The sequence below is a fragment of the Aricia agestis genome, chromosome 20 (assembly GCF_905147365.1).
Source record: "Aricia agestis chromosome 20, ilAriAges1.1, whole genome shotgun sequence".
Taxonomy (NCBI): Eukaryota; Metazoa; Arthropoda; class Insecta; order Lepidoptera; family Lycaenidae; genus Aricia; species Aricia agestis.
In genome coordinates, this window is record NC_056425.1 from 1,450,299 (window position 1) to 1,476,118 (window position 25,820).

The following is a 25,820-nucleotide window of genomic DNA, read 5'->3' on the forward strand; positions in this document are numbered from 1 at the left end:
GTGCCGGCTTATTGTATTGTTACTTATTCAATGAAGCGCATTGATTAACGATTTGTCCCGTGAAGGTCTAGCTAGTGGCTCAAAATTTGCCTCTAGTTTCAATTAAACTATCCATTGTCACTGAAGTTGTTGTGAATGACATTTTAATACAATAAAATTGTGTTATGTTTTTCAGGTGAATTCCACTGGCCAGGTGGATATATTGAGCCCAGCAGACCATGATATAAAAAGTGTTCTGCAAATACCTCTTGACACCTGGTCGGCATGTTTCCATCGCGACGGTTTCAGGAATATTGCCATTGGCACAAAAAGCGGCAAAGTCATGATTTGGGACACCAAAACTAAATCTATAACAAAGACACTTCAAACTCCCGCTAGGAGGTCGAGCATAGCATTCCTTAGCTATAACACAAAGAATACGAACCTAGCAGCAACAATGCAGAGCGGCGAGACCATTATATACAGTTTGGTCTCTAATATTCCAATTTTAACAATAAAGCTGTCTGGTACTGAAAGTATTGCCGGAATGAAGTTCCATCATGAGTCCAGGTCTCTTCTCGGTCTAGCCACCGATGAAGGCCACATCATACTCAGAGATGTAACAACAAATAAAGACAAAGCTATATTTGAAAACGTACATGCATCACCTGTGAGCGACTTCACTTATTCCCTTGTAAATAAAGATGTAATGCTATCGAGTGGCTTGGACAAAATTATGAATGTTTATGATATAAGAATGCAAAATGTAGTATCATCAACGCGTACATCATACACTCTAACTTCAATAGCCATTAATGTCAATAATCAAGTTGCTATAGGCTCAAGAAATGGTCATGTGCTCCTTTATGATTTGAGGGACTTGACATGTCCTTTCAAAATATTAAGGGACCACACTGAAGAAGTAAGCAAGGTAGCCTTTCAACCGGCAAGAAGAAAAACTGCTTCCACAGAGCTGAGCCTGAGAGAAGATGTTGATGTAACTTCATCATTGAAAGTGCACTCTCCTGCAAGCGGAAGGACATCAGATAATATGTTTTTTGTCAATGATACTCCTCCAAAGCATGAAGTATCCGGGGTTGGTGATAATAAGGAGGACTCCTTCCTTGTGATGCTCGGTCTCGACAAATCAAACATTGATAATGATGATGATATCAACAGATCACTGAATTTTGAAACAAAAAGCCACGAAATGAGATACCGTCAGTTGGATACTGAGAAAAATATAAGCAAAGTATCCACTCCACTGACTACAAGCAGGAAGACAGATTTTGGATTTCCATCTCCAATTTGTATATCAAATGGTGAAGATAAGAGAGGCTCAACTTGCAGTTTATCAAATAATATAAAACGATCAAGTTCAAATGTACAGATCACCAACAATATTGATTCTAAATGTGTTGATGAATTAAAGGATTTTATTAACTTAACTCTGTCGTATGTTGCTGATGATAATAGGAACAATTTTCTACATATCATGATGGCTTTGACTAAACAAAAGTTATATTTGGAAAAACAGTTGAATAATGTAAACCAACAGATGCAGCATTTGGTTCAAAATCAAAATGATTTGGTTGAGGCAAACAGACAGTTATCCTTGCAAGTTGAACAGTTAAAATCACAACACAATATGTTTTAAGTTTAATAATCAATAAGTATTTTAAATTATTTAAGTATCCAATAATGTTTTACTGGGTCTTTGAAACTCTTTAAAAATACTTGCTTCGAGTACTAGAATAATAAAACAAAAAGACAGACATTTTTTTTTTGCATTAAAATGAATTTCATGTTGAATTATATTATTATTTGTAAATTGTACTTGCAATTATTTTTATCTTGCAAAATCTCAGTAAATGTTCAATATTATTAAGTATACAATATTAATTAAGTGTCAACGACAATCTGTAGCCACTATAATAATATGTGCCAACTATTAACATAGAGTCCGTCAAGAAAGTGAAGAAATTGAAAAGTAGCAACATCGTAGTGTCATCCCTTTTTTCTTAAGATTGATTTGAAAGGGATGACACTACGATGTTGCCACTTTTTAATTTCTTCACTTTCTTGACAGACTATATTTGTGATCAGTGATCACTGTTTTTAGCAAATAATTCAAATATTAATTTAAAAATGTGAAAAAAAAAATTAAGTAATTTTTATGCCTCTCATAAAAAAATATATTTAAACCAGTGTTAATTACTATTTAAGGTCTACTGTCTTTTCTGTCTTAAGATGTGCCAGACATGATGTGAAAGATAAGATGACCTTGCATAGTTATTTACTGTGCTTTATTAGTATGGGGGCTAAAGTATGCTATGTCGGATCTGATTTGCCGTGTTTTTACATAAAAATCTTATTTTAACTTGTGATTATGTCGTCATAATATTTTGTAATTTAATAGTTTGTTAATATTTTGCGCTTTGAAAGTGTATTAATTGTAATTTAAATAATATGTGCCATTGATTGTAGGTAATGAAATTTGTTTTTTGGACAATACATTCAATAAAGTTATTTAAATAGATGTTCAAGATGTGCCTTTTTCTTTTACCCTTGCCAGGTTACTTCGATTGCCGACGGTTTACAGTACGTTAATATGTACCGCATAAAAGGGACTAACCCAAAATTTTATACTTTATTTTTATACTTGAAAATAAGCCCCGAATTGTTTCATTTTCTAAAATTAGTTACTACATTATATTTCCAAGAATTAGATCTGAGCAAAAACACGATATCTTAAAATTTTCTCGATAGAAAAAAATCACAAATATGCAACTAATTTTCACGAATTTTTCATTTATTTCTTTAGCCGTGCATTGAACTTAGTTAATATTTTAACCCACTGTATAAAATTCTATCATTGAGAAACCGACCTAGCGGATTTTTAAATGTTGTATATTAATTATCGAGTCGTTAAGAAAAAACTAATTTAGCGATGAATCCGCGTCGTCCTTTTTCACCTGACATATGAAAGACGGGCGTGAGTGTGAAGAGAGAAGGACGATGTTTGATTTTTTGGGTTAGTCGCCCTCTTAACCCCAGTCCTTATACGTGGGAGAGCCATGCTTTGGCACGAATGGGCCGGCTCGACCGGAGAAATACCACGTTCTCACAGAAAACCGGCGTGAAACAGCGCTTGCGCTGTGTTTCGCCGAGTGAGTGAGTTTACCGGAGGCCCAATACCCTACCCTATTCCCTTTCCTACCCTCCCCTATTCCCTTCCCATCCTTACCCTCCCCTATTACCCTATTCCCTCTTAAAAGGCCGGCAACGCACCTGCAGCTCTTCTGATGCTGCGAGTGTCCATGGGCGACGGAAGTTGCTTTCCATCAGGTGACCCGATTGCTCGTTTATTTCATTTTAAAAAAAAAAAGCAACTTTAGCGTAGGCTCAATGCTCATTTATAATATTAGTAGGAGTAGGAAGTAGGATAGTAGGATTCTCTTTGGGCCGCACTGACCTCCATTATACAAGAGGTAAGTGTTGGGCCGGCTTCGGAAAAAATAGCGCGACGAGCTTGAAGCATCAAGCATACCAGCCAGCAGGAGAGAAATATTGGAAGAATTTGACAGAGGCCCTAGCAAAGTAGTAAAGCAATGGGGATAGTGTAGGCTACTAATTAATAATAATATTTTATTTCATTAACATAATGTACCCATTTTAAAAATTATATTATAAATTCTATATAGGGAAGCACGGTAATAATCTGGAACCAAAATAAATATGATTTGCACCTTGATTTGCACTATTACCAAAAAAAAAAAAATGTCAACATCTGTACTCGGTTTTTGGTAGAATGTGAAATATGGAAAGAGTGATGTTGTGTTTTTATATTATGTTCCTAAAATTGTGTTATCTGGGTTTTTAATGTGTAATATTGGTAGGATATTAACCATTAAATATTCGTCATCGTGCACAAGTGTAGGAAAGTGATGTAATAACCAGAAACGTGCTCTTTTGTGTTCCCTCCAAAACTCCATCAAAAGTTTCAGTAAAGCGTCCTACCACTTTACTGAATCGACCGACTTGACTTCTTGACTGTATTGACTTTATACTTAGACTTTGACTAGACTTTAGACCTGACTGACCTGACGATAATATAGAAAAAATTGTATAAAGAATATTGTTTTCCCGCCATAATATTATACTCGACACTGGCCATGGTTATAGCCGAAGTGCCATTATATGGAAAAAAAAAAAAAAAACATCTGTACTCGTTTGTCAGTTGTCACTTCTCAGATTGTCATTTTTCGCGAGTCAACGGAATTTAGCGTTGTTAATTGTTATTATTTCGTATTTTGTTCAATATGACTGAAATTACCAATAGTAATTTGTTTGAATCACAAACAATAATTGCCGACCACAAAGATCTTATTCACGATGTGGCCTACGACTTCTATGGGGAAAGAATGGCTACATGTTCAAGCGATCAGTATGTAAAGGTAGGTTATGTTATTATTTTTGTGCTCTCCCGCATTTTACGGGACTGTTTAATGTAAATACTATATTTTGAAAGCACTTAGCTGTAGGCCATAACTAGGTTTCTTGACATGGTTACATAAAGTACAAAATATTTTCAAATAATTTAAAGTACTTGTCATAAACTTATTTCTATTTCCAGGTATGGGATTCAGACGGACAAGGTGGAATGAAGCTGACAGCCAGCTGGAAGGCCCATCACGGCTCTGTGTGGAAGGTGACATGGGCACATCCAGAATTTGGCCAGATCCTCGCTACCTGCTCCTTTGATAGAACTGCCGCTATATGGGAGGAAGTTGGTATGATCTAAGTTTTTAATAAATTTCTAATAAAGGCCGGCATCTGCAGTTCTGATGTTGCGAGTGTCCATGGGTACGTACGTGATGGTAGTTGTCCTTTATTTTATATAAAAAAAAAATATTTTAAGAAGAGAAGTTTTTTTGTCTGTTGAGTGTTGATGAAATAAGTTTTCAAACTGTCTAGTCTACTCTATATCTGTACTTTTTTTTGTGCTAACATAACTTTAACAATTTATGGTTATTATTATAACCTTTTTTTTTTTCTATATTTACAGGAGATACAACAGCATCTGGGTCTGAGAAAGGCCTGCGGACCTGGGTGAAGAGATCCAATCTGGTAGACTCCAGAACCTCAGTCACAGATGTAAAATTTGGTCCCAAACACTTAGGTCTACTGGTAGTCACATGTTCGGCTGATGGTATTATTAGGTGAGTATAAAATTTGGTTATTACTATAAATACTAATGCAGGCAAACAATGTAAAATATTTACTCTGTAGCTTGATACTTAGTTAAAAGTACCGAGTAAGGTGATAATTAAAATTAAAGTTTAAATAAGGATATGAATAGGATTAGAACTTAATATAATATTTTCATTAAAATTTTCTTCAAAATATAATACAGACCTTTATTTTAATTTGAAACATGCTAGTATTCATTGATATAATTTATATTTTAGTTTTTTTTTTTTTTATGGTAAATAACATGTTTGTTATTAATTACTACATATTATTAACATGTTTGTCTATGTTAGAATATATGAAGCACCAGATGTGATGAACCTGGCACAGTGGACCCTCCAGCACGAGATACCGACCAAAGTGTCCATCAGCTGCATATCATGGAACCCATCACTCTCCAGGTAATGTCTAATATTGTTTACATCCTAAGTGCTCTACTACAAAATGGGAATTAGGAACCTTAAAAATTATTTTTGGAAGGACATAGCAACATTTGGTCACCTACTAGAAGCTAGAATTTTATTTTCTGAATGTTTTTTTGAGCACACTCTGAAAATATGTATTTTAGATTTGTTTTCATGATAATCATTTTTATATACGCTGTGCCTTTACCCCAGCTGAATATTGTAAAATTAATTATCATCATAATTTGCATAACATTATGATGTTAACAAAATTAAAGTTATGGAATTAGGAACTTACAGTATTGTTGCTCCTTTGCATTTTTCTTGAAAAAGAAAAATCATAGCAGTCAGCTTTGTTTTAATAAATATGTTTTATGTTGCAGAATGAATTCAAACCCACCAATGTTAGCTGTAGGTAGTGATGAGCCAAACACAACCAACACTAGTCAAGACAAAACATGCAACGGAAAAGTTTTCATTTATGAGTAAGTATAACACATAGTCTCAGCCTGGTTTTAGGAAGTTACAGTAATAAGTTTCTATTTTTAAACCCTATATATATTTATTTTTTTATCTATGGACACTTCACACTTCGTCAGTCTGGCCCCGTGCTAAGTACCTGAAGGACTTGTGTTACGGGTACCAGACAACGGAAATAATATATTTAATACTTTTATACTATACATATATTTAAGATTTTTATCATATAATACACATATTTAATACACATCCATGACCCAGGAACTTTGAAAACTTTTTGTTCCGTCGGCGGGATTCGAACCCGCGACCCTCGGCTTGAGCTACCAACTGAGCCACAGAGGTCGTGATTGGACTGTCTGTTGTTTTTATTATTTGATTATTATGTTTTTTGTTCACTGAGCGCTAAAAATTACTATGGTTGGGTTGCACAAACTAACTATAACTTTAACTACAATGCCAAATGTCAAATATTTGGTTCAAGTTAAAAATGGACGCCATCAAGACGTCATATTTAACCATAACCATAGAGCTCGACAAGGTTTTAAATGCACGTGGCGAAAAAAGGAACTAACGCTGTCATCATACAACATCGCCATTTTTGACAGTTCGCCTTTACCAGCAGCGCCCCCATCCTCGTTCATTTATAACCTTGTTGGACCAGCTGTCATCTGTCAATTTCTCCGGTCAAAGTTAAGGTTAAAGTTAAAGCTAAATTTAGCCATAACGATAACCATAACTTTAACCTTAACTTTAACTTGTGCAACCCAACCTATGTCTTTAAATTATAGACACAGCAAAGTAGACAAATGAAGATAATGTATCTGTCTGTTGTACTGATTTGATTTGTTATTTTGGTTGGTTTGATTGTTTGATTAACCTCTTGAACCCCACCAACACAATAACGAGCCACCCGCAAAAATACCTCTGCATACCACCGGATCGATATTGAGCCACGTGATGCACTCGACCTCACGCTGTTTTGTAACTTATTTTAGTGTGTATAAGATTATTTTTTTTCGAAAGGGTCTATGACCATGGTAGTTTAATCGTGGCTATAACTAGTCTGTTGCTAGTTGATTTGGAGATAAACAATAAGGGGGGCCTGGCCGCCTCCCCTAAAGTCACACGTGTGACATTCTAATCGGGTAATAAAATTTTAGTGTGTATAAGATTTAATTTTATTCGTTCTATGCATTATTTTTAAGAATATAAAGTTGGCTACAAAATAACGCACTAAATCAGTTCCTGATTGGCGCAATTATGTAAAATTTGAAAATAAATTTTAGAAAAATTTAAATGGCGCCATAACGACGCCATATTTGAGGCTCACTAAAATTTTGACATCCCGGTATTTGAGAGGTTAATTACCATTTTTTGACACAGAACCCTGAAATATATTGTTTGTAAATTACAGATACAGTGAAGCCTCGCGTCGATGGACAAGAACAGATTGTCTCTCGTCAGTGCTAGAACCTGTGAACGACCTGGCCTTCGCTCCCAACCTGGGCCGGTCATTCCACCTACTAGCTGTCGCTACTAAAGATGTTAGGATTATCAAGATTGATCCATTGCCGTAAGTTACCTTAGGCTACTTGACCTATATTCAATTTCATTGAACAAATACATATTTCTAGTAGAACTTTTCCTAGAAAACCGTATTTCACCCTTATCATCAAATAAAAGCTTATGATTGATAAATAAAGTCGATTTGCAAATATAATTTTATGAAAATAGGATTTGTACTGACGAAAACGCTTTTGCGGTACTTCCGAATTGGATGTGACGTCATCTCATTCCTAATTTAATATCTTTTATTTATCGCGCTCGTTATATGTAAGTTTATTTGTACATAAATAATAAAAATAAGCCTAGAAAGATTTGTAAAATATATTTTCTCGAATAATTCAAATAAAACATAAGTTTTATAAATTATCTCCATTTATTGTAGACGGGAAATGAAATGGTCAAAAGTTTTTCTCCAAAAGTTTTCAACATTACAAATGATTTCTTATTTCTTATTTAATTCTTTTATAATTTTTAGACACTTTTAGACGCGTACATTTACGAGGGCTGCTATTTATGTATCCGGAACTGGCCACTTACAAGAACAATATTTAAAAAGTAATTACAACATTTGAAAATAGAACTCTTTGGTTGAAGAATACATTTTGTTTCATGTGACTGTCAATTAATTTTCCATTGTGGCGTCATTTTGAAAATTGCGTGTCTTCATTTGCCATGGATTTAACGCGTGAACATTTTCGTGCAATGATTTACTACGATTTTCGGCGTGGGCTTAATCAACAACAGTGCTTTATTCAACTCACCGCAACTTTTGGAGATGAAGCACCATCAAAAACCACTGTTTATCACTGGTACAGTGAGTTTAATCGTGAGCGGTCTATGCTCACGGATGAAAATAAAGAAGGTCGCCCAAAAACAGCTGTTGTCCCACAAAATATAGATGCTGTGCGGGAACTAATAATGCGTGATCGTCATGTTACATATCGCGAGATAGAGGCGTCCTTAGGCATAAGTATGACGAGCATACATAAGATATTACACGAACATTTGGCTGTAAAAAAAATATGTTCGCGTTGGATTCCGCACAACTTGACAATCGATCAAAAACGGGCTCGTGTCGATTGGTGCAAAAAAATGATAAAAAAATACAACCGTGGTACGTCAAAAGCCGTTTATAATATCTACACAGGTGATGAATCTTGGATCTATGCATATGACCCCGAAACTAAACAACAGTCAACGGTGTGGGTGTTCCAAGATGAGCCGAAACCAACAAAAGTTACTCGTGCAAAAAGTACTTTGAAGCAAATGGTCGCCTGTTTTTTTGGAATTAATGGACATGTGGCTACAGTGCCATTAGAGAATCGTAAAACGGTTAATTCTGAATGGTATACGACCATTTGTTTACCAGAAGTCTTTGAAGAAATAAGAAAGGACAACCGACAACGCAGAATCATATTACATCACGACAATGCTAGCTGTCACACCTCAGCTGAAACAACTCAGTTTTTGGAGGGTCAAAAGATCGAATTGACTGGTCATCCGCCGTACAGCCCTGATTTGGCACCTAACGATTTCTTTTTATTTCCATACGCGAAGAACAAATTACGTGGTCAACGTTTTTCGAGCCGCGAAGAGGCTGTTGATGCGTTCAAAATGCACGTTTTGGAGATACCTCAATCAGAATGGAAAAAGTGCTATGAAAATTGATTCCAGCGTATGCAAAAGTGTGTCGATCATCGCGGCGAATATTTTGAAAAGCAATAAAACCATATTAAATGATATATGTTTGTTTCTTTTTTTAATTCCGGATACATAAATAGCAGCCCTCGTAGCATATTAAAAAATTTTCAATAAAGAGAGCTTAAAATACAAAACGTATGACGTCACACTATGGCGGACAGTGTTTTCGGCGCCATTTATAAGGCATATTTTTCAATTAACATTTTTATGGGTTTCTACTATGTAAAATATTAAAATATTAGTTTTTTTTTGTAATAATGAATGATTACTAAGCGATTAGCATGAAGAAAAAAATTAGGTCAAGTAGCCTAATCGTTACTTACTTTTGACATTTCAACTTTAGGTGATGCTTGTGCTAGTTCCGATTTCGGCTACGTTTTGTACTTTTTACTACTAATAGTCTTATGCAAGACACTTGGATGTCATAAACGTCTGTCTCTCTCTGTGATAAGATGGGGAGCATAAGTTAACAAAGCTATGTGTGTAAATTTTGTCGCGTAACAAGATAAGGCCGCGTTTCCACTGACGCGGAGCGAAACGGAGAGGAACTTAGCGGTGCCGAATTGACCAACCACCATGCTCGAAATCTTCTCTCCGTTTCGCTGTCATTCCGCTGGAATAGCACGATTGGTCAATTCGGGCACCGCTAAGCTCCTCTCCGCTCCGCTCCGCGTCAGTGGAAACGCGGCCTTAAGTTGTAAAACACTAAAACCGTTTACATTTCATAGAGAAACGCCCGTACATTTCAGGTTTACGGAGTCGACGGGCTCGTCAAACGGTTGCGGCGTGCGGTTCAAGACGGAGGTGGTGGCGGCCTTCGAGGACCACCTGTCGTGCGTGTGGCGGGTCTCGTGGAACGTCACGGGCACGCTGCTCGCCTCCTCCGGCGCCGACTGCTGCGTGCGCCTGTGGAAGAGTGAGTGAGACATATATAGTGTGTGCACGAGGGCGAGCAAGATAGCGTGTGTGACAGTAATGCTAAGTACTCACATACGGTTTTGCTCGATAGTTTTACTCCAAATCGAGTAATAATTACTGTGTGGACCGCAAAACTCACACCTCGCCGGCTCGCATCGAGCCAACTCGATGGAATTAAATATATCGATTTAGAGTAATACTATCGAGCAACGCTGAATGTGTGGACGAAAGCCCAAGCCGCGGGTTTTGCTCGACGTGATTGCTCGAAGTAAAACTGTATACAAGTACTTAGCATAACAGTATAATATTTTGCCACAGTTAGTCGACACTACGGGAGTGCGGTGCGTGAACGATTGGTAGATGCCGATCGTATCATTGGTGTCTACTATACGTTATGAGTAGAATAAAGTTTCTTTAAGCGATTTTAGAGCTTTACACGCACTATGTAATTTCATATTACTGTATTAACGTGTGTTGTATTACGTGGGAGAGCCATGCTTCGGCACGAATGGGCCGGTTCGACCAGAGAAATACCACTTTCTCACAGAAAACCGGCGTGAAACAGCGCTCGCGATGTGTTTCGCCGAGTGAGTGAGTTTACCGGAGGCCCAATCCCCTACCCTATTCCCTTCCCTACCCTCCCCTATCACCATATTGAATAGGGTAATAGGGGAGGGTGCAGAGGGAATAGGGCCTATTCCCTCTTAAAAGGCCGCACCTGCAGCACTTCTGATGCTGCGAGTGTCCATGGGCGACGGAAGTTGCTTTAAATCAGGTGACCCGTTTGCTCGTTTGCCCCCTTATTTCATTAATAAAATCACTTATGTATATCTCCTTATACGTTCCAGTGCAATACATGAACCAGTGGAAGTGCGTGGCGGTGTACGCCAACGAGCCGCGCTGCGCCGCGCCGCCGCCCGCGCGCCCGCTCACCACATACACGCGCCTCGCGACCATGGCCAACCCCGCGCACATGCCGCACCACTGACAACAGGTGAATAATATGCAGGCCTACATGGATGTATTATATTATCAGAGAAGTTGAATCCTATGCAAATCGGGGACCTAAGTAGTTTAGTTGCGTTACGTCAAACCCAGCTGACAGATCACAATTAACATTGAATTGACATATTCAACCAAATAACGTTGGTCTGTCAATTGCATAGGAATTAACTTCCACGATGGTACAAACACATACCAACAATGCCTTGAACAAACTAATTTTTTTATACAAAAAATAATAAATTTTTGTTTAGATCTACAAAATGTATCATATATTAAAATTAATTTACCAATAATAATAAATAATTATTAAAGACAACTATTCAGAATAGTCGTGGGTTCACGATATTTGGATAAAGATAAATATCTTCTGATAAAAAGTAGAAAGTGTGTGATTATTATTATTATAAAAGTAAAAAGAAGAAAAACAAAAAGACACTATTTATTCAAAATAAAGTGATAATAATTTATATCAAAAGTATGAACACATCGGTAAATCCTTTAGCCTGATTGATCCAATGTTAGGCCAATATTGCGGAATTCGGTCTTGAATGTTAGGCCAATATCCCAACATTTGTCAAATATTGGACCAATCCTGCTCTAGCATGATTCCTTAGCTAAAAGTCTTAAAAAATAAATGAATTTTAAAAAAGTGTCGGTTCATTTCATTGGCGCCGTCCGTCTCAAGCGCTGCAGGTGACTCTCCTTGCTTATGCGGCTTGATAACCAACCGACCTGAAATAGGCATACTGTTAAAAAAAATATCTAAACATAGCTGACTGCCCGGTTTCTGAGTTACACAAACTCCATATAAACCAAGTTCATCTCACTCAGTTTTAAAAGCGCCATCTAGTTCTCAGGTTCACCCTAGAAAACGGGTACGAGGGCGTTTTTAGAGTAAAGATCACAGCACACATATCAACTCGGAAAGGGATCGGCACCGTATCGCCTCGAGCCGTTCAATATTGTTTGTATGAAACTCCCCACTGCAACGCACACTAAGCGGAACCGTAACGTAATCGCCTCGCCTCGGAACAGGCTACGCGTGGTCAACTAGCAGTCCCCCCGCTTAGTCCCGCTTAGTCGTCCACCCGCCTACGGCTCGTCGTCCCCCCCCGCTTACGGCTCGTTGTCCACCCATCTACGGCTCTCCGTACTCAAGCTTACGTTTCTTCGTCCACCCTTGCTCCTTTCCCCTTCCCCGAGCCGTAAGCGAGGCGTCGCCTAGCCGTAGCCGAGTTGACGTGCAGGCGCTACTGATACGCTTTGGTTACATAATATGTTAGATTGACGCCTAGTTGACGGCGAGGCGAAAAGCGGTGACGATCGCTTTCCGAGTTGAGTCCGAGTGACCTTAATGCGGATTGGACAACGCGTCCGGATTAGCAATTTACAATAGAAAATCGCATTTCATTATTCATGTATCCATTTTATCAGGCTATATAATATTTCATTATTATTTATTATTTAAATATAGTTACCGGCATAGATCTGTCGCTGCTACAACGTCCATTTGCCAACTGGCTCAGGGTATTACTGAAAAATATAAAATATTTAATCACTAATATACCACTATTAATATGTAACAAAAAAAAATACCATGAATTCATGAACTTACCCGAATGCGGCTCGTTTTATTGTCGCGACGGTGAGGCCCGGGCGCGCCGAGAGTGGTTGAAACCCGCAGCTTCGCCAACTGTAATCAAAACCATATCCATACTTCCATACTAATATTATAAATGCGAAAGTGTGTCTGTCCGTCTGTCTGTCTGTTAGCTCTTCACGATCAAAACACTGCACCGATTTTGCTGAAATTAGGTATGGAGATACTTTAAGTCCCGGAAAGGGCATAGGATCATAGAATTAGAACGTTAGAAAAGGCATTCCATACAATCGTCAGCGCGAAAATGTGTCACCTTCGAAATGAGTGAGCTCACTCATCTGAGAGCAGTGTGCCTTAGGACGCGGTAACAGCCGGACGTCTTTAAGAGCTCACCTGACTCTAAAAATCAAACATCGTCCTTCTCTCTTCACACTCACGCCCGTCTTTCATATGCCAGGTGAAAAAGGACGGCGCGGAATCATCGCCGAGTTAGTTTTACTTGAATAAAAGACAAACTATAATAATTATGAAAAAAGTGTTTTGAGAAAATTTAGGTTTTATCAATGCCTTTTTAGGTATTAAAAAATATTAAAGAAAAGACAGCAAACTTCGAAGATCCAAGCAAAAATGTGTTTAAAACAAGGTTTTTTTGTAAAAAAGAAACTATCGAGCATTTTTTGAGTAATCGTGTTTTCCTCTTGAGCATTTAATCTTCATGAACTGAAGTTACTTGTGTCAAAAAATCAGTTTTCTAGACCTTACAGATTTTGAGATCTAGGTTAAAGTATGTAGTCAAGTTAGGCTCATATGCGCTCTTAATTCATTAATTAAACGGCTGTGTTTCGCCGAGTGAGTGAGTTTACCGGGGGCCCAATCCCCTACCCTATTCCCTTTCCTACCCTCCCCTATTCCCTTCCCTTCCCATCCCTACCCTTCCCTATTACCCTGTTCCCTCTTAAAAGGCCGGCAACGCACATGCAGCTCTTCTGATGCTGCGAGTGTCCATGGGCGACGGAAATTGCTTTCCATCAGGTGACCCGTTTGCTCGTTTGCCCCCTTATTTCATTAAAAAAAAAACTTATAGACAGCGATATAGCCGCTTTTCTTGGACTGCCTTTTTTCGGAATGAAAAACTTTCTCAAGACTCAAAGCATCTTCATATCTGTAATTCAATTTTTAATCGTGAACAAGCAACATACAAACAGACAGACACACTTTCGCATTTATAATGTTTGTTTGGATGATTTGAGATATAGGTTATTGTTACCTAGGCAACCCATCGCCAGCCCTCTTATAGAAGCTAATCTTCTTGTCCACGGAATTAGGACAGCTGTTCAGTCTCTCGTCTCTCATCACCCTGGTCTTGTCGGAATGTTCCCGGATGGAGGTCAACCCCACGTCCCCAGTCCCGAGTCTCTTCCCGTATAACCTGGTGGGTCTTTTGGGTGGACTCTGGAGGATCTTCTTTACGTCATTGATCAAGTTGTTCACTTCCGCGTCTTGTGCTAGTTTGGTATCAGGAGGTTTCGGTTCTATTTGTCTAGGCCGAGGAATCTGTTTTTCTCGTGGGTCCGTTTTGACCTCCTTTTGTATTTGTCGTGGGGTTATTTTGACCCCATTTGTAATTTTAGTTCTAACTCCATTTTGATTTTGTAATGTCTGTACCTGGTTTAGTATTATTTTAACCGCGTTAGTCTTTTGATTCAGTCCCATTTTTAATCCATTTTGTTTTGTAGGTGCTGTTTTAACGTCATTCGTTTGGCTCGGTGTATGTTTGACCGGTTGTGTCGGTATATTTGGTACAGATTTGGCTTCAAATTTGGTTTGATACTCTGGGGGCGTGGCCGGGCGGGGCTCCTCAGTGTTCGCAGTCCATAGCTCCATGCCGCCAGACTTTAGCTGGTGTAGGTGTATTTTGATGTTGTATATCCCAGCTACGGGGCCAAACGGGTCAGATTTGACCTGCGACACCACGTCTGTGAAGCTGATGCCGCAGAGCTCAGCTATTTGGCGATATAACTGAAAAGACAGAAGAAATCTATATATATAAAAATGGATTTTCAAATGTGTTAGTCGCGCTAAAACTCGAAAACGGCTGGACGGATTGGGCTGATTTTAGTCTTAAAATATTCGTAGAAGTCCAGGGAAGGTTTTAAAGTGACACGAAGTTCACCGGGACAGCTAGTAATCACAATAAAAATTACTACTAATCAAAATGTATTTAGAGGCGGGTGTAAAAATATTAAAATACTTTAGAAACGGTCTAGATTAGGTTTCAAATTATTATACTTTTCCGCGCCACATTCTCATAATGCTGTGCCATGGAATAAAAGCGAGACGTTTGACAGGGACAGTAATACTGTAATAAAGTAATATAAACAGAGCTACATAAGTGAAGGAGACGGAGCTACGTACCGCTCTGTTGTAGTTGGGGTCGAGCGCGGCAAACGGGTGCCGCTTCATGTTGAGGCCCGGCCGGCGGATCCAGCTCATACTGCCGTGCGACAGAGACGGAGCTATACACCAGACGGAGCCGGAGCTACGTACCGCTCTGTTGTAGTTGGGGTCGAGCGCGGCGAACGGGTGCCGCTTCATGTTGAGGCTCGGCCGGCGGATCCAGCTCATACTGCCGTGCGACAGAGACGGAGCTATACACCAGACGGAGCCGGAGCTACGTACCGCTCTGTTGTAGTTGGGGTCGAGCGCGGCGAACGGGTGCCGCTTCATGTTGAGGCCCGGCCGGCGGATCCAGCTCATACTGCCGTGCGACAGAGACGGAGCCAAATACCAGACGGAGCCGGAGCTACGTACCGCTCTGTTGTAGTTGGGGTCGAGCGCGGCGAAAAGGGTGCCGCTTCATGTTGAGGCTCGGCCGGCGGATCCAGCTCATACTGCCGTGCGACAGAGACGGAGCTATACACCAGACGGAGCCGGAGCTACGTACCGCTCTGTTGTAGTTGGGGTCGAGCGCGGCGAACGGGTGCCGCTTCATGTTGAGGCCCGGCCGGCGGATCCAGCTCATACTGCCGTGCGACAGAGACGGAGCTATACACCAGACGGAGCCGGAGCTACGTACCGCTCTGTTGTAGTTGGGGTCGAGCGCGGCGAACGGGTGCCGCTTCATGTTGAGGCCCGGCCGGCGGATCCAGCTCATACTGCCGTGCGACAGAGACGGAGCCAAATACCAGACGGAGCCGGAGCTACGTACCGCTCTGTTGTAGTTGGGGTCGAGCGCGGCGAACGGGTGCCGCTTCATGTTGAGGCTCGGCCGGCGGATCCAGCTTATACTGCCGTGCGACAGAGACGGAGCTATACACCAGACGGAGCCGGAGCTACGTACCGCTCTGTTGTAGTTGGGGTCGAGCGCGGCGAACGGGTGCCGCTTCATGTTGAGGCCCGGCCGGCGGATCCAGCTCATACTGCCGTGCGACAGAGACGGAGCTATACACCAGACGGAGCCAGAGCTACGAACCGCTCTGTTGTAGTTGGGGTCGAGCGCGGCGAACGGGTGCCGCTTCATGTTGAGGCCCGGCCGGCGGATCCAGCTCATACTGCCGTGCGACAGAGACGGAGCCAAATACCAGACGGAGCCGGAGCTACGTACCGCTCTGTTGTAGTTGGGGTCGAGCGCGGCGAACGGGTGCCGCTTCATGTTGAGGCTCGGCCGGCGGATCCAGCTCATACTGCCGTGCGACAGAGACGGAGCTATACACCAGACGGAGCCGGAGCTACGTACCGCTCTGTTGTAGTTGGGGTCGAGCGCGGCGAACGGGTGCCGCTTCATGTTGAGGCCCGGCCGGCGGATCCAGCTCATACTGCCGTGCGACAGAGACGGAGCTATACACCAGACGGAGCCGGAGCTACGTACCGCTCTGTTGTAGTTGGGGTCGAGCGCGGCGAACGGGTGCCGCTTCATGTTGAGGCCCGGCCGGCGGATCCAGCTCATACTGCCGTGCGACAGAGACGGAGCTATACACCAGACGGAGCCGGAGCTACGTACCGCTCTGTTGTAGTTGGGGTCGAGCGCGGCGAACGGGTGCCGCTTCATGTTGAGGCCCGGCCGGCGGATCCAGCTCATACTGCCGTGCGACAGAGACGGAGCTATACACCAGACGGAGCCGGAGCTACGTACCGCTCTGTTGTAGTTGGGGTCGAGCGCGGCGAACGGGTGCCGCTTCATGTTGAGGCCCGGCCGGCGGATCCAGCTCATACTGCCGTGCGACAGAGACGGAGCTATACACCAGACGGAGCCGGAGCTACGTACCGCTCTGTTGTAGTTGGGGTCGAGCGCGGCGAACGGGTGCCGCTTCATGTTGAGGCCCGGCCGGCGGATCCAGCTCATACTGCCGTGCGACAGAGACGGAGCTATACACCAGACGGAGCCGGAGCTACGTACCGCTCTGTTGTAGTTGGGGTCGAGCGCGGCGAACGGGTGCCGCTTCATGTTGAGGCTCGGCCGGCGGATCCAGCTCATACTGCCGTGCGACAGAGACGGAGCTATACACCAGACGGAGCCGGAGCTACGTACCGCTCTGTTGTAGTTGGGGTCGAGCGCGGCGAACGGGTGCCGCTTCATGTTGAGGCCTGGCCGGCGGATCCAGCGATGGCGCGCCGCCTCCTCTATACGCATGCGCGACTCGGCGCGCGGTTGTAGTAGATGCTCCACGAAGGCCTTGCATTCTTTTAGAAAAAAAATACATTATCAGTAAAGTCTCACACGAAAATATGAAAAAAAAAATCATTCCGCACAGGAATTATCCTATGATCTTTGGCGAAACTTTCGCGTTTATAATATTACGAGCTTTTGCCCGCAGCTTCGCTCGCGTTAAGAAGAATTATTATATACAAACTTTCATCCCCTATTCGAACCCCTTGGGGTTGGAATTTATCAAAATCCTTTCTTAGCGGATGCCTACGTCATAACATCTACCTGCATGCCAAATTTCAGCCCGATCCGTCCAGTGGTCTGGGCTGTGCGTTGATAGATCACTATGTCAATCAGTCAGTCAGTCACCGTTTTATATATATATATATATATATATATATATATATATATATATATATATATATATATATATATATATATATATATATATATATATATATATATATATATATATATATATATGACTAGCCAAGAATGTATGTATCGGCTATCGCTAAAGCGGCAGCAGCGATGGGTTAGCGATGGCGATTTCTTCATGCTCTATTAAAAGTAAGTAGCTGTTTGACCGAGCTTTGCTCGGTATCCGATGAAAATAATAATAATATTTATTCAGTATTTACAATGATGGTGAGATACGAGGGCTGCTATTTATGTATCCGGAACTGGCCACTTAAACACAAGAACACAAGAACAATATTTAAAAAGTAATTACAACATTTGAAAATAGAACTCTTTGGTTGAAGAATACATTTTGTTTCATGTGACTGTCAATTATTTTTCCATTGTGGCGTCATTTTGAAAATTGCGTGTCTTCATTCGCCATGGATTTAACGCGTGAACATTTTCGTGCAATGATTTACTACGATTTTCGGCGTGGGCTAAATCAACAACAGTGCTTTATTCAACTCACCGCAACTTTTGGAGATGAAGCACCATCAAAAACCACTGTTTATCACTGGTACAGTGAGTTTAATCGTGGGCGGTCTATGCTCACGGATGAAAATAAAGAAGGTCGCCCAAAAACAGCTGTTGTCCCACAAAATATAGATGCTGTGCGGGAACTAATAATGCGTGATCGTCATGTTACATATCGCGAGATAGAGGCGTCCTTAGGCATCAGTATGACGAGCATACATAAGATATTACACGAACATTTGGCTGTAAAAAAAATATGTTCGCGTTGGATTCCGCACAACTTGACAATCGATCAAAAACGGGTTCGTGTCGATTGGTGCAAAAAAATGATAAAAAAATACAACCGTGGTACGTCAAAAGCCGTTTATAATATCTACACAGGTGATGAATCTTGGATCTATGCATATAACCCCGAAACTAAACAACAGTCAACGGTGTGGGTGTTCCAAGATGAGCCGAAACCAACAAAAGTTACTCGTGCAAAAAGTACTTTGAAGCAAATGGTCGCCTGTTTTTTTGGAATTAATGGACATGTGGCTACAGTGCCATTAGAGAATCGTAAAACGGTTAATTCTGAATGGTATACGACCATTTGTTTACCAGAAGTCTTTGAAGAAATAAGAAAGGACAACCGACAACGCAGAATCATATTACATCACGACAATGCTAGCTGTCACACCTCAGCTGAAACAACTCAGTTTTTGGAGGGTCAAAAGATCGAATTGACTGGTCATCCGCCGTACAGCCCTGATTTGGCACCTAACGATTTCTTTTTATTTCCATACGCGAAGAACAAATTACGTGGTCAACGTTTTTCGAGCCGCGAAGAGGCTGTTGATGCGTTCAAAATGCACGTTTTAGAGATACCTCAATCAGAATGGAAAAAGTGCTATGAAAATTGGTTCCAGCGTATGCAAAAGTGTGTCGATCATCGCGGCGAATATTTTGAAAAGCAATAAAACCATATTAAATGATATATTTTTTCTTTTTTTAATTCCGGATACATAAATAGCAGCCCTCGTACAATGATTATATTAGAGCTACTTAAACTAAATAAGTACAAATTTAATGATTATAGTATTGCCTGAACTAGGATATAAGATACGGTGTTGCAATAACACTTTTTATTTCACTCTTTAAGTTTTTATTGCTTACCCTGTTATGACTTGTCTGAATATTCGATTCTTGTTTCAGGAGAGAAGTCCAAAAGCCAGACAACAATGAAGAAGTGGATTGGTGAAATATGTTTTTATAAGGGGGATATTAGATTATCATATATATTGGATCCGAGATCATTGAGTCAATTATATTGGATAATGTAATATAGACATATGATTCATTTCTTCCTTGATCATAGATTTTTGACATTTGCTGAGAGATTGGATCCAATACGGTCATAGAAATAGGTGTTGCCAGTTATTTAATATAAAAAAAGAGTTTTTAATTTCTTGTTCGTTAATATGTTTCAAATAATGTAATATAATTATTTTTCTAATTATATACTTGGATAATCTTGCTGAAATAACAAAAAAACAAGCCATATTAAAACTGACGATGTCTTTTGACACATCGAATTCTCTGAGATCTAGTAACCCTGACATCAATACCTGTCAGCGTTAGCGCTCTCCATTGGCTATTGAAACCACATATGATGTAAAATAGGATCAATGAAATATGATTATGTAATATGCAGATATGAACAAATGATCATATATATTGGATTCTATATATGATCATAGAAATGATCATATATAAATGATAATGTAATACCCCTCTTAGAGAAGTGAACTTTTAAGCTCAGGAAGCTTTAAAACTTGAACTTTTAAAAATCAATGTTAAGTTTTGTCATGAAGACTCAGCAATTGTTAAAAATATTCATGTGATAACTAATAACACAATATAATATGGGGTTGCGACTTGAACCCCACTGCCAAAAAAAGTAAAGTTATCGTCGCATGGAAACCGACGCGTACCTATTTATTTCTCAAACACACCAAGTTATGTAAATAATAAATGCCTAATTTGTAAAGTTTGTATCATTGTATATAATATTGTGTAGGTGAATATCAAAACCCGGCAAGTCACACCCATACTCGAAACTGAACTCTTGTCGATTTTATTGAATTTTGTGAGAAAAATAGAACAACGCAGTATACACAAATTAGTGTGGTGAATCCTGAAAGAGCAAAGAAGATGTCAGTGTCAAAAGTTGAAAAGAAAAATGCCAAGAATAAAGTTAAAAAAAAACATATTTCTCTCATTTCAGAGAAGAATTCATGAAGCCTTCCGTTTATGTGCAAAATGATAATCCTATTTACGTTCTTGAATATATTATGCGTTTGTGTTTGTAAAGACGTTTGTATGTATGCGTGAAAATATGTGTTATGTATGCTTATTGCTTAACGTTTTGAACGTCGAAACTATGGTGCGAATCGAAAATATCGAGAAGAATTACTGGCGTAAGAAACTCGCAAATGTGTTAGGTAACATTTTGTGTGCATACCTGTAATACCCTTTTTTTATGAAATAAGGGGGCAAACGAGCAAAGGGGTCACCTGATGGAAAGCAACTTCCGTCGCCCATGGACACTCGCAGCATCAGAAGAGCTGCAGGTGCGTTGCCGGCCTTTTAAGAGGGAATAGGGTAATAGAGGAGGGTAGGGATGTGAAGGGAAGGGAATAGGGGAGGGTAGGGAAGGGAATAGGGTAGGGTATTGGGCCTCCGGTAAACTCACTCGGCGAAATACAGCGTAAGCGCTGTTTCACGCCGGTTTTCTGTGAGAACGTGGTATTTCTCCGGTCGAGCCGGTCCATTCGTGCCGAAGCATGGCTCTCCCACGTATAAACCGTTTTCGGAGACGGTGGCCGGTTTCATTGAAACCAGGCCAGTTACGCAGGAGTAATTTTATAGTGCCCAAGTGTGTGCGTAATACACAAGAGCACTCTCTATTACTTTACTTTAATAACCCAGTGGGACGGACGTCCGACACGACTGGCGAGCGTCACACCCTAAACCACTGGACCACGAAGGCGTCACGGTGTGTACCTGTAGTAAAAGGCGCGAGGGCGTCTCTCTGCTTGCGTCCGAAGCCGCGCGTGATGGCGGCGCGGAGCTGCGCGCGCGACGCCGACTCCGGGCTCGGCGCGGTGAACGGCAGACTGCCGGTCACCATGCCGTATACTATCACGCCGCTGTGAAGAGTACGGGTGTGTTCAGTGTTAGTGATTTTACAGCACTGAACGGACTGACGACGATGAACTATTGCTAAGAAACGGCTTCGATCATGACTTATTAATAAGAAATAACTACGTAAATAAACGTCGCAGCGCGGCGCTCTCTCGTAAGAAATATCGGCCGATAAAAACGCAGCTGTGTGCAAGGTATTCGGACGCATTATCGCATGCATCGCGCAATAGAAATCGGGTAAAATATAAGGTATACGTACACACTCCACAGATCGACCTCGGGGCCGTACCGTCGTCCGTCGACGAACAGCTCGGGCGCGGCGTACTCCAGCGAGCCGCACGGTGTATGCAGCGCGCCGCCGCACCCCCACAGGTTGGATAGGCCGAAATCTGCCAAGCAAAGGCTTATAGATAGCAATAATTGCTGTTGTGGGGGAATATGCGCAGTGGCCGCAAATGAAAATCTTCCGACCGAGCGAGGTGGAATGCTTGGTAAGGCCGAAGCCCACGTGATGCACTTACCAACGATCTTTATGAACTGCTTAGTAGAGTCCAACATGATGTTTTCCATTTTCAAATCTCTGAAAAAAATAAAACATAATGAGACTACAGTCTAAACGCTACTTATAAAGTTTGACACTAGATGGCGCTAGGAACAGTAATAAATGCACAAAGCCAAAAGTGCCTTCTATGAGAGTGATCTTTATTTTGTCGGCATAAAAGTAAGCCTATAAGGGCCTAGGTCACAAGTTAAGGCCCAATATTATTTTTGTATAATCGTATGTGCTAAACCGCACCACGCCACATGGAATTTCAGTAGTATAGGATAAGTGAAGCGTCACGTCGCGTCACTCTGCTACAGTGTAGTTGTAACGCCTTTTATTACGACCAGACCGCACTAGCCGTAAGGGTAGTAAGGGTACACTGCTGCAGAATGACGCTGTCGGCTTGCTGTCTTCATACCTAAGTGCCTCGGACTGAGCCCGCCCACAGCACAAGTCCCCGCCCCCGCCACCTCTATAGCCACTAGAGATGATTGCCATGCTAATATAAGCCGTATTACCTGTGCACAACGCCTCTAGAGTGCATATGCCGCACGGCACTGACGAGCTGCGCGGCGAGCGGGCGCGCTGCGGTCTCGGGCAGGCCCCGCCCCCCGCCCCGCGCCGCCAGCACGAGCGAACACAAGTCCCCGCCCCCCGCCGCCTCCATAGCCACATAAAGACGAGGACCGTGCTGATAACGTGATAATAGTTTATTAACAGCAAATAATTGAGCAATAAAACGGCGATTGAAAATTGCTTTACAAAAATTCCAGGCATTTTCATTAACCTTGATTCTAAGTAGAAAGTTTTTAGTTGAATTTGCATTGGCTTGTTACTGTTGCTGTCCCTTCAATTTTTAACCCCCGACCAAAAAGTGTGGGGTGCAATAAGTTTGACGTTACTGTCACTGTCAGTCTGTATGTCTGTTCGTGGCATCGTAGCATCGAAAGTTCAAACGGATGGCCTGATTTTGATCTCGTTTTTTCCTTTTGAGAGTTGACATGATCAATAAACAAATTAAGCTCATCACCATACCACACCAATTAACATAATCATGTAATACTATAATCAGGGGTGCTGGACCATCACCTAGTTACCTAATCAGGGGTGTTGCACAATAATGTACTACAACAATCAGGGATGCTCAGTGCTCACCATCATGGTCTCATACAGCGCGGCGATGCAGGGGTGCTGCAGGCGCGCCATGACGCGCGGCTCGCGGTGCAGGTTGCGTCGCGCGTACTCCTCCTTTATCAGTGTCAGGTCGATGACCTTGATGGCCACCTGGAAGATTACATACATGATACATGACATGAGACGGGCTACAGTTTCTTTATTCATAATTCATAATACTTAATAGTATTTTAAAAGGCCGGCAGCGCACCTGCAGCTCTTCTGATGCTGCGAGTGTCCATGGGCAACGGAAGTTGCTTTCCATCAGGTGACTCGTTTGCTCGTTTGCCCCTTTATTTCATAAAAAAAAATTGATGAAATAGCAAATTAGCAATTTGTTTATGTTTGTACATAACTTGCTAATTACAATAAAATGTTTACTTGGTCATTTTCACACACATATATTCTCAGCAGAAACCTATTTAGTTTACTATTACCTAATACGTGCTAATACTAATAGTTAATAAGCATAAAATTTTCTTGTACTTAACGATAAAAATTATCTTATATAATAATAATTATTATTATTATCTGGTCGCTGTTAGGTAAGCATTAGTGTCCTAACCCACAATTTTTTTTGTCGTTAAATTTTGAATGCAGTCTTGTTCTAAATCATCTAAAGAACATAACTGCATTCATAACTCAATACGTAATTTTTGTGTGGGTTAGTACACGAATGCTTAACAGCGTTCAATTTATTTCTATATGTATAAGTAAACTTTCGTTTGAATTAGTCTCCTATGACAAGAACACTGTAGTTATTCTAAAAATACTGTATTAAATATTATATCCGTCTGCACTGTATGTTACCTCTTCACGCTCAAACCGCAGAACCGATTTTTATAAAATTTAGTAAGGATATACTTGTGAGTCCCAGGAAAGGACTTCTAGGATTTTTTACCCCGGAAAATTTTACAGTTATCGCATAATTTTCTTTTTCATTGCGGCCAACATCTAGCTGCCCTAGAACAGCAGTACATCAACATACAGGGTGTAAGATACTTTGAGTCCCGGGAAAGGACGTAGGATACTTTTTATATCGTAAAAATGAACGGTTCCCGTGCGATAAACGAATTTTGGCGCAACGGAGTTGCGGGCGTCATCTAGAGATACTATGAACACCAACACACACAGGAAACTCTACCTTCTTCCCGATAATTTTATGTGTCGCCTCTTCCACCCTCGCAAAGTGTCCTTTGCCCAGCACTCTGCCAGTCATGGAGTAGTTACCCACGCTGTAGACAACAGTCTTCCTCATGGCGATTGGCGAAACGACCCGCGCCCGCGAGAGCTCAAGAAAATTAGAACGCATCTGACATTTCAATGATTTATTTTTAATCGGGTGTCAATCGCCAGCATCGACGTATAATTAGTATGAACTTTTTGGTGTGGGAACTTTTTTTATAGGATAAGATGAAAAAAAAAAGTGGCACAATAGACATAACTACAGTGGCCACTGAGCTGCGGGAATGCGAAAAGAAGTAATAAAATCCAAGCCGAGTGCGAGTTGAAATCGCGCACGAAGGGTTCCGTACCATTATAGAGCAAAAACAGGCAAAAATTCTGATTTTGTATGGCAATTGGCAGCCCCCTTAATTATAGCAAAAGGGTCCCGTTTTTACCCTTTGGGAACGGAACCGTATTCCGTAAATAACAGAAAAAAAGACTGACATTCTGCCTCGTAGGAAAAATATTTCCTCCAGTCCCTCTGCTCCATCCGTCTTACAAATATCAAAGCGTCACTTGATATGTGGCCTAGAGTTTAACTTATCCACAAGGTAGGCCGCTAATTGTTTTCACTCCGAAATCCGAACATTAGTACATAATATATAGATATTCGGATTTCGGAGTGAATGCCCAATTCGCTGAGAAATACTGTCGTTTTTTTTTTAATTTAATAATATTGTCGTTTCTGTCTTGTTATTCAGATAAGAAGGAAAATATGAAATGTTGGGGTTTGATAAGCATGTATTTAGTATTATTGCGTACCTACAGGAAATTCCAGATCTCATTGTTTATTTAAAAATATTTTCCTTCAAAATACATTACCTCAGAGTGTAAGATATTGGCGCTGTAAGAGCGTTTCACACTTCTGAGTTCTGACTTCTGTCGCATGCATGTCCGCAAAAATCCCTTCAGGTAAGATGCCTTAACCACCTCTAGATATTTTATGTAGGTATAGGCTAACTTTCAAAAAGGATGTTTTTTTTTTTATGTTCAACTACTGTTGAACATAAAAATTCAGATCTAAGATGATGCTCAAGTTTTTACGAAAAAAATGAAGCTTTATAGTTTTTAGAGTTCCGTTGCGTACATGGTTCCGTACATGGTTCCGTATTAAAAAATCCCACCAAAAACATTTTCATGTAAAAATGTTGCCAAGATGAGAACATAATATTATAGTTCGTCGGCAAAATCGGTGGCCTGGCC

The 25,820-nt window shown here is 41.0% G+C and overlaps 3 protein-coding genes and 1 long non-coding RNA gene across 4 annotated transcripts in view; 3 read left to right on the forward strand and 1 right to left on the reverse strand.

Annotated features, from left to right (window-relative positions):
- Nucleotides 1-1,880, forward strand: part of LOC121737082 — a 2,233-nt gene extending 353 nt beyond the window's left edge. Inside the window, exon 2 of the mRNA XM_042128628.1 lies at nt 176-1,880. Coding sequence (XP_041984562.1) covers nt 176-1,636 — 1,461 coding nt within the window. The 3' untranslated portion in view covers nt 1,637-1,880. The remainder of the gene's footprint in view (nt 1-175) is intronic.
- LOC121737085 overlaps nt 1-12,361 on the forward strand; it is a 26,131-nt gene extending 13,770 nt beyond the window's left edge. The window contains exons 2-3 of the long non-coding RNA XR_006037098.1: nt 2,994-2,999; nt 12,259-12,361. This is a non-coding gene — a long non-coding RNA (uncharacterized LOC121737085). The remainder of the gene's footprint in view (nt 1-2,993; nt 3,000-12,258) is intronic.
- LOC121737083 (nucleoporin SEH1) lies at nt 4,245-20,521 on the forward strand. The gene is made up of 10 exons (XM_042128629.1): nt 4,245-4,436; nt 4,616-4,772; nt 5,048-5,201; nt 5,526-5,633; nt 6,020-6,121; nt 7,531-7,689; nt 10,133-10,299; nt 11,150-11,295; nt 19,682-19,743; nt 20,267-20,521. The coding sequence occupies exons 1-8, from the start codon at nt 4,302-4,304 to the stop codon at nt 11,287-11,289; spliced, it is 1,122 nt and encodes a 373-aa protein (XP_041984563.1). The 5' UTR covers nt 4,245-4,301; the 3' UTR covers nt 11,290-11,295; nt 19,682-19,743; nt 20,267-20,521.
- LOC121737081 (serine/threonine-protein kinase MARK2-like) lies at nt 11,731-24,740 on the reverse strand. Its single transcript, XM_042128627.1, has 11 exons — nt 24,535-24,740; nt 23,373-23,501; nt 22,736-22,908; nt 22,195-22,253; nt 21,933-22,062; nt 21,533-21,678; nt 17,435-17,586; nt 14,174-14,925; nt 12,922-12,999; nt 12,785-12,839; nt 11,731-12,038 (listed from the first exon to the last, which is right to left on the reverse strand). The coding sequence occupies exons 1-11, from the start codon at nt 24,700-24,702 to the stop codon at nt 11,964-11,966; spliced, it is 1,917 nt and encodes a 638-aa protein (XP_041984561.1). The 5' UTR covers nt 24,703-24,740; the 3' UTR covers nt 11,731-11,963.
- Nucleotides 24,741-25,820: the final 1,080 nt, after the last annotated feature.